We start from the raw sequence: 9,455 nt of genomic DNA, 5'->3' as shown, positions 1-9,455 counted from the left end.
CCCATCCAGCAGGGCCAATGAGTGGGAATTCTGGGTACTGCAGTCCAAACACATCTGGAAGGGAGAAGGTTGGGAAGGCTGCTATATGGTATTATCCAACCACAAGGTGGCACTGTGGTATAGCTACACTATGCTGGATTTATGACTTCTCACAAGACTTTGGTTGCAATTTAAAACTGAATACCACTTTCCTCGCACTATAAAAAGCAGCATAAAGGCTGGAAAATAATGGGGGATGCTCTGGAGGACAACAGCATCATGAAAAAGCCTCATACACCTCTATGGGTGAGGATCATGAATACACAATACAAAGTTTGGCATAGCCTGAAGTGTCCAATCCTGCTCAATCTTGAAAGCTGAGCAGGGTCGGGTTTGGTTGGCATCTGGATGGGTGACTTAAATGTTGTGAACCAACCACAGAGCATCAGGTATAGGTGATATAGAACTGTAATGAAGCCATATTCATAAAATGCCTCATGTAGAGAAGCCCCTAGAATAAATAGATTCCTCGAGGCAGATTTTTTTTCTTGTCATGTCTTTCTAAGCAGATGATCCTCTTAAGGCAGAAAGTTTAAAACACACCTGATTATCAGGGCTTCCATTAGGAAATCCATCTCATCCTGCTCAGAACAGATTTCTGGCAATGTCTGTGGAGAAGGAGAAGAAAAAACTATTGTTAGGATGGAGTGGGAGATAATGAGAAGGCAGAGCAGCTGAAGCCTTTTGCTAGAACGTATTTTTGTATGTAGGCTTTTTTTCTTTTTCTTCATTTTATTCTGCTTTTAATGCCCCCAAGGCAGCAAAGAAACTGAACTATAACAAGATGCAGAACCAAAAAACAAATCCTTAAAAATGACATGATTCTAGCTTTGATGTCCCCTGTTAGCATCTGATACTGAACATGAAATGTCCTGCAGTAGCCGTATCTGCAGCAAACCACCTTTCAATCCAAAATAGTGTGGATCGCGGCAGATCGTTAGTGGGAATGATGTGGGGGAGAGGGCCGGAGGGGAGCAATCTATATGTGCAAGTGAATTTTCAGAAAACGTTTATGCTCACCCACACAAAGGCTGGCTGCAGTCTGTCTCTACACATGATCGCAACAGAATAAAATAGAACTTTATTTCCTGTCTTCTGCCAGGTCATGCTGTACCTCTAAGCTAGGCTGACCTCACTTGTGCACATTCACGAAGCACAGGTGTGTTTTGCCCCCTTTCATCCCCGTGCCGATCTTCCCGTTCAAGTCGGGGATGGTTTGGGTTGTGGGCAGCAGGAGAGCATGTGCTCCTCTTTCTGCACCCCTCCCACTAGCCCCACTCCGCAGAGGAAATGGCGCATAATTGTTGCTGTATTTAACTGTTTGCATGCCCTTTCCTGCTGGGGATCATGGAGCTTGTAGCTCAAGTTCAGGATCCTTGGCAGCAAGCAACCCTGCACATAGACTGCCCCGGGAACAGCTTGCTCAGCTGCTTTGAAGGCCTCCACAGCCCGGTCTCCCTCCCTCAGATCTCTACAGCTGATTTTGGGGGGGATGTCGGGAACTGCAGAGGGTGGGGGGAAGTGGTGAGAACAGCTTCTTCCTCAGTTCCCTCCACAGGACAAGTGCTGCATCAAAGGCAGCCTCCTGCTGACCAAAGGAGCCCTTCATCTGCGGGAAGCTTTTGCTGCATCTGGCATAAGGGCCTGCCTTGTTTTTCTGCCACTACACGTGGCAGTGGTGCAGGGTGGGGGTCCGAAGTGGCTTGCTATTTCATATTGTCTGCAATTGCTCTGTGAGCTGCCTTGATGGATATTGGAGTGGAAAGGCTTGTTAAATTCTCCGGAAGAAAGGAAAAGTGGATTTCGGACACAAACCTTGATTGCCACGCGCAGAGGGCTGGGGTCTCCTGTGATTCCTGCCGCCGTTCCTTCGTAAACCTCACCGAACGCCCCATGTCCCAGGGCCCTGCAGGGGGAGACGGAGCAGGGGAGGGAGCATGAGCCTGTGCAACCCCCATGTCTGTGCTCTTCTCTTCCAAAAAGTAGGGAGAAATGGGTCATCGATGCACACTTGGCTTCCTTGTGGAGAGAGCAGCAGAGCCTCACGCTGCTTTGGGCTGCTTCTTTACACACACACAAGGTAAACATCAGGGCTCAGGCAAACTTCACAATGGCACTAGATGTTCAGCAGCCATTTGCAAAGAAGCAGGCGGTGATGCGCTTGGGGCTCGCCAGCCCATTCCAACGTGTCTCTTCTAGCTGTCCCAAAACTTACATAGAAACACAGGACAAGTCAGAAGGGGTCCCCCAGACCATCTAGTCTGACCCCCGGCTCCAGCCAGTTCAGCTCATGTAATCCCCAACAGGTGGTTCTCCAATCTTTCCTTGAACACCCCCATTGATGGGGCCTCACCCACGTCCCTTGGCAGCCCATTCCATATCCTAGGGGTCCTAACCATCAGGAAAGACCTCCCGACATCCAACCTGAAGCCTGATTCCTTGAGCTTTGCCCCACTGGAATGTGTCTGGCACTCCACTGCAGGGAAGAACAGGTCATGGCCCTCCTCCACATGACATCCCCTCACATACCTATTAAGTTGCTAAAAAATCCCCCTGGAGCTTCCTCTTCTCTGGGCTGAAAAGACCCAGTTCCCTCAATCTCTCTTCATATGTCATCCCTCCCAACCCGGCTACCATTCTTGTGACCCTGCACTGGACCAGTTCTAACCTAGCTATGTCTCTCCTATGATGTGGAACCCAGAACTGGATGCAGTACTCCAGTTGTGGACACACCAGAGTTGTGTAGAGTGGTGGGAACCACACTTCTGAAAATATATCCAAGGGTGGCATTTGCCTTGTTAACTGCTGCATCACACTGCCCACTCATGTTCAGCCTGCTGTTGACAAATACCCCAAGATCCCTTTCACAAGTGCTGCTCTCCAGCCACTTGTCCCCCCTCCTGCACCTGTGACACCTATTCCTGTGTCTTGCACTTTTATCCACACGGAATGCCATCCTGTTGTCACCCGTCCACTTCCACAGCCTGTCCAGATCCAGAGTCTTCTGGATCTAGATCACCCGCTCCTCAGCTGTGGCCACTGCCTCCACTTTAGTGTCATCCACAAAATTGGTCAGCAGGCTGGTTATCCCCTCCTCCATGTCATTTATAAAAAGGTGAACAGAAGTGGTCCCAGAACTCAGCCCTGGGGAGCTCCACTCCTCACCGGCTGCCATCCCGATGATCCCCTGATGACTTACCAGAGCATGTATGTGAATGAGGGGGTACGTGATCAGAAATCCCTTTAGGTAGTGATCAGCAGCTATTATACACTAGTAGACAAGCATTTTCAGCCAGGCTTAGAAATAGCAGTGCGCTTTCAACAAGGTATCTCCATCTATTCACTAGAAATCGTATTGCACTGTGGTGCAAAAATGCACCTTGAATCTCCTTACCTAATCAGAAGACAAAGGCCTTTTATGCCAACACTTCTGGAGTTATATGATATATAAAACAATGCCAATTGTTTTCTCCATAGTATGAGGACAGACCTGTTATTTTAATACTTCAGTAAAAAGATTCAGTTGAATATCATCTGGGATACTATCAGCCTCTGTGTGATTGTTTCCTAAATGAAGACCATCTAGGGACCATCTGAGGACCTTCTGTTCAGAAGACCATCTGTTGGTGTGTGATAGGCCAATCATGCGGAGGCCTTTTGCTGCTCTAACCACTGCTCCACTGTCTGTAACACGAGAGCAGGGCACTTCTCCACCCAAACAGCATCCTACACATGTGGAAGCAGCACCTGTGTAGCACACTACAAGGCCAAGCCATGCCTTAGGGGCTGCTTCTGTGTGGCTGGATCCTGGACTTCTCTGGTAACATCTAAGGGGAGGAAACTGGGTGGCACATGGGACAGGCATGGCTCCTTCTCCTGCCAGCACCTCCTCTGCCCACAGAAGCTGATTGTGGGCAATGAACTCATGATCAGAGAACCTAATCCTAGGCTTGTTGTTTCATTAATTCAGCAGAAGACTGTTGAGGAAGAGTGACAGTGGGGAGAAACAGAGGGAAACATGTCCATGTTGTAAAGGTATTTTTGCCCTAGAATGAAAGGCTTAAATAAAGCTATCAAAATGTCAGTCAATTATCCAAGGAAGGTTCTCTGCAGAAATGCTAAGCAACAGGAAAAGGTGGCTATCTGTGCTCAGAGTGAGCAATTTTCTTGAAAATGATGTTTGGATTGAATTCTGACATGCACCCGGCAGGGCTTTGGTTTGTGGGGCAGATATCCACTGTTACAGAGTATATGCACAGGTAGTTGTGGGCTGGTGAGTGTAAGAAGCAGTGTGTTGTTTCCATTCCATCTGCTGAAGGTTTCAGGTGTGTTACTTGCAGCATGTATTACAGACTCAGAGTTGGCCTTTTCAGCAACCAGATGACATGCAATGAAAGTCAATCCACAAAGTCAGTCTCCAAAGAACAACCCATCATCTCACAAAGCCAGCTTTGGAAAATATCAATGCAATGGGCAGGTCTTGCAAACAGTTGGTCTAGAACGCAATCTTTAACAAAAGCAAGGTTTTAACCTTCAGTGCTTGAAAGACGGAAAAGCTGAGACTTTTTAAAAAATTGCTGAACACAAGGACACCAAGCCAGCATGTGAAGCTACTGAAATTAAAATTTTCTCCCTCTGTTCCAGATCTGACTCTACGGCTGAAGGAAGGAACACCTGCCTCTCCAGCAGCCAGCCTGTGAGCTGAGACCTGACCCATGGTTCCCTTCTGGGTGCCCCCGCCCCCCAACAGGAGAGAGAGAAATGGCAAGTGAGAACATTGGTGGTAGCATCTTGCTTATGGAATTCTCTTAAGCAGGCTTGCCTATGCTTTCTCAGTGTTAGTTAACCCACCCCCTTTATTCCCTCATTCCTTCATTCTTTATGCATTTGGTGTCCCAAGCGTTCTCCTTTATCTAGCATCTGGAGAAAATGACACTCAAATCTTCAGAGACATCCCTGCATGGTACAGGCAAACAAAAGATGCATTGAAACAAAGTTAATGGGGATTTGCGGTCCTAACCAAGGAAATAACTGTGTCCAATGAGAAAACTGTTTGTTTTTCCCATCAAGGCATTTGTTGTGGAAGAAGTGCAGAATATCAGGCATTCTGGTTGGCTCACTGATGTCAGAGCCATTAGCATTAAAATGAAGTTGCCGTTTCTCCTGACCCAAAGCTATGCTTCCTCCTCCCAAACAGGCAAGAGTTCTCTGTCCTCAGGCACCACGTGTCTTACCGCAGCAGAGAGATGTTCTTCCGTGGGATCTCCTTAAGCTCGCTGAGTGTGGCAGCCTTCCCAGCAAAGCTGTAGTTGGGATTATAATCTGTCATGATGGTCGAAGTGCGGATTTTGCTCAGATTATATTCTGGGCTTTGCAGGCGGGCCCTGGCCCCTTCGAGTTGTCGCTGCTTGCGATGATAAACTACAAAAGAGCATGGAGAAAAGTAGCAAAGCAGAACAATTGGCAAAGCCTCCCCCCAGATGTTTCCCAAGGCATAATTCACACTGCTTCACTATTTACTATTAAAACTTGCTGTGTTTGGGGGTTAATATTTGCTAACGTTATCATGATTTTGGGGAAGAATCAGAGGATTGTGAGGCAGACCCTGATTGCCAGCCGTGGAGAAGCATTCCAACCTTTGGGACGTGGGAAAAAATGCTGCAGGCGCACAGAAAGATCAGTGGCTGCAAGAAAGGTTGTGGGGCTTTGGCCTTTTGGTGAGCCCCAGAGGGACAGTGTGGACACTGGGAGGGTGACATTTCCTCTGGGAGCCTGGAAGTCTGTACTTATGTACTGTGACTAAGGCAGAGGGGGTAGATATACGGTGAAAGGAAACAACTTTAATTCCTGGGGGAAGAAAGGTAACTGAGGTTCTATTTTGCAAAATTTTAAGTAGGTTGTGAATATGTAACTGTTCTGTGGAAAAAAGCTGTAGCACACAAACATGGCAAAACAAAAACCCACACTCTTAAGGCTCACTTATTTCTTTTCTCTTTGCTTCTCTAATTTCCTTGGAGTTTTGGGGGAATTTATGAGCCTTTTTCAAGAGTAAGCCATCCTGAGGCTTGTGCAAAGGATGGAGTAAAAATGTTGTTCATCATCATCAAAAGAATGCAGGGAATTCAGAACACATGGACTCGCTGATGTCTGTGGCTAATAGGATCTCTGTGGGGTAATCTGGATTGAGGCCACGGTGCAAAGGAAAGGCCTAAAAACACCCAAACCAGTGGATCTGATAACGAAGAAGAAAATTGTGTTTGAAGGTTTAATCACAAAGCTCCAACAAAACATCCACTTAGACCTGGAAGGCAAATTGATGTTTTGAGTGACTACTGAACACAGTTTACTGAATTATTTTTTATCCTAGAAAACAGTGACAAGAGCATACCATTTGCAGGTGTACGATAGCAAGCAAAGCATTTGCTCAAACAGTGTGGATTTACAATAAATACTTCATGTCACTTAGTTTTTCTACTCCGCAGCTCTTGGGCCGCAGATGCTGTATGTTGCCAGAGCATTTTGGGCTCTTTGCTAAAACATGCCACACTTTGGCTCCCTCCTCACATTTTTCTGAGTGACTTGCTCCCCAGAGACAACAAAGCTGTGTTAGTCCTATTCACTGGAAATTCTGAAACCAACCAGTCAACTAAGGCAAGGCTGGGCAATTGGTGCCCTCCAGACACTTGAATTACAGTTCCCATAATCCTTGCTTATTGGCCATACTAGCTGGGACTTATGGGAGTCACAGTCCAAAATACCTGGAGGGTGCCAGTTTGCCTAGCTGGGGAAATGCAATAGTGATAAAATTGCACATGTATCACAGTGAGGACTTCTGTCCCGAAAGAGAACCACAAAATATTTTGAATGAAATAAATCCATCTGGCATTCTTTAGTTATCCTTTCCCTTCTGACCCATGTGTTTTAGAGTGAAAGCCAGAGTGTAAGGGCTGTGCATGCATTTCCCAGCAGTTTGCAGAATACATTATGTGATTCTGATGCTGAAGATGCTGATGCTGCTTTCATTATACTGCATGGTTCCGTGTGACCAAAAGCAGCTCTTGTTCCTTTGAGGAGACAGCCACTTGCAATCACATGGCGTTACAGAGGGACTTGTGCTTCTGCAAATGGAAATCGGGATCCAGCAGAGGCGGTCCGTTGGAGAAAGAGGGCTGGGGCTCCACCCCTCCTGCTCAGCCGGAGGCCCCCAACCCCAGAGCAGCTTTTGAGGGGTCACAGGGAATTGGGGAAAATCACCCATCCTCTCTTCCTCCATGGAGTGCAAGTCCCAGTGGTTTTCCAGACACCTGCTTGTTGCTCCAATATTCACCCCAGAGAATACACATCCATACTCTGATGAGACCAGGAATGGGAACGGATGAATTCCTCAGAGCGGCAAAGCAAATAGAGGCTTCTTACCGACTGACAGGCTGCCGCATGTGAGAGCCATTCCGAGCACCACGGCAACAGCAATCACGGCCAGCAGGAGTGGGAGAGGCAGCGGTCCTTCTGGGATGGGCCCACGGAGGATTGCTTAAAACAGAAGGAATACATCTAAATATATCAGCACATACACACAACTCTTACGTGGTGTTTCTCAGAAAGTCCAAAGAGCCAAGCATTCTATTTCCCAAGCTGCCAACCATAGGATCCTGGAATGCTCCTTAGTACAGGGGTATCAGCCCAGCCAGCTGCTGCTGCTGGTTCCCAGAATCACTAACCAGATGGTCTGTGGAGATGGATCTACTCACTTTAGCTGCCAGCCATTGATATGGTTTCACAAAGGAACGATGGCACCCAGGTGGATCTCCTGGTAGGCCATGGATCCTGACATAAACTGGAGAATGTGGGAAGATCTAATGATAATGAGACTGAGGCCCCATTGGTGAGGATGTTCAAAGATAGGCTGGACATGTACATGGTGGGCATGTCGTGAGCGGAGCCGGCTGGAGCCGGGGGTCAGACTAGATGGCCCAGGAGACCCCTTCTGACTCGCTCTGTTTCTATGTTTCTATAACTGATAGTCACATACTGCTGTGAGACAAGCACAGTTATGAAATAGATGAAATAATGAATGCCCCAATGCATTCTTCATTTTCTTAGAAGATGCATGACTGGTATCTCAAGGAGGAATTTCCTGACTAGACAGTGCACCCAAAGTTATGGCACAATGTGGAAAATAGTGAGCAACTGGAATTAACAATATAAGAAGAGGTATGCTGGATCAAATCAAAGGTCTGCCTAGTCCAGAAAGTTGTCCCCACAGTGGCCAACCAGATATCTGAGGGACCTGAACGCAACAGCTCCTCAGCACCTGTCACAAAGGGGTGTCCTGCCTTGGACCCTGCCTTTGGAGGTAAAACATGGTCATTGACGGCCTGCTCTTCCATGGACGGTCCTCTAGGTCATGGGTATTGGATTTCTAGTCGCTGTCTGGTATCTAAGAGTGCTGCAGCAGTGCTGAGAACCACATGTTAGATTTGTTGGTGTGCTGGCAACAACGCAGAAAAAGACATAAGAGGAGAAACAGTTGTGTAGCATGGGCCCCCTCAGAAATACAATGACAACTCATCAATAAACCTTTTTAGAAATCTTAGGCTGTGGAAAGGTGCTGTCCAAGAAAACCACACTATTCACCCTGGAATCCTAGGAGATCTAAAGCAGATGTGGGTGCAAAGAGATCCTTCACTTCCACCAATATTCCATATCACAGTATTCTGTACATCATGAATAAAAATATTTTAACGTAGGCACTTGCATCCAAGCCTGAGGCTGCTTACAATAAGCATGATCATATTTACAACTGTACTTAGAGCTGTAAAAATACAACACAACATAAGCAAAATGAAAACAACACCTTCAGTCTAAAGCTGCTCAGTTTTGAGAGCTCACTGGGGAAAGAGAATTATTATTAACTCAATTAGGTGGCATATCAGGCTTGGATCAGGATCTACTCTGATGTACAACCTGATTTAATAATAATGCAATCAGGTGGCATGGAAAGCTGAGGCTGTGGAAAGGAGGAGAAAATTCAAAGAATTCAGCCAAGTTCAGCAGTTTAGATTTGTACATACTTATTTAATCTGTTCCTGGTGTGCCAAAGAGAAAGCAAACGTAGAAACATGTTTTATTCAAGGAAAGTGTTTCAGGTTTTTACCTGTGCATGACACATTGTCGCTAGCCAAGATGGCCCCGACTGCACAAATACAGGTTGGTAGGTGAGTGTCAGGATTTTGCTTGCAGATCCCAGATTGGCAGTGATTGCAATTCAAGTATACTTCAATCACTACTTCGCCATGGCTTTCCATAACTGAAAAGGAAGGACATGGATGGGAAGTAGACTTTAGGGAGACTCACATCTCCAACAGCCAGGTGTACTTGCAATCCACTAGAAGAACAGGCGGAACTAGTACGAGGAA

At 46.7% G+C, this 9,455-nt stretch overlaps 1 protein-coding gene across 1 annotated transcript in view; it reads right to left on the bottom strand.

Annotated features, from left to right (window-relative positions):
- LTK (leukocyte receptor tyrosine kinase) overlaps positions 1-9,455 on the bottom strand; it is a gene marked incomplete at its 5' end in the record, with an annotated part of 72,227 nt that overhangs the window by 14,299 nt on the left and 48,473 nt on the right. The window contains 5 exons of the mRNA XM_044436537.1: positions 583-647; positions 1,855-1,945; positions 5,274-5,460; positions 7,456-7,569; positions 9,194-9,346. Of these exons, the coding sequence (XP_044292472.1) occupies positions 583-647; positions 1,855-1,945; positions 5,274-5,460; positions 7,456-7,569; positions 9,194-9,346 (610 nt within the window). The remainder of the gene's footprint in view (positions 1-582; positions 648-1,854; positions 1,946-5,273; positions 5,461-7,455; positions 7,570-9,193; positions 9,347-9,455) is intronic.

The sequence above is a fragment of the Varanus komodoensis genome, unplaced genomic scaffold (genome assembly GCF_004798865.1).
Source record: "Varanus komodoensis strain SLA01 unplaced genomic scaffold, ASM479886v1 scaffold3, whole genome shotgun sequence".
Classification (NCBI taxonomy): domain Eukaryota; kingdom Metazoa; phylum Chordata; class Lepidosauria; order Squamata; family Varanidae; genus Varanus; species Varanus komodoensis.
The sequence above is the reverse complement of the archived record's forward strand: the minus strand, read 5'-3'. Positions and strand labels throughout refer to the sequence as shown.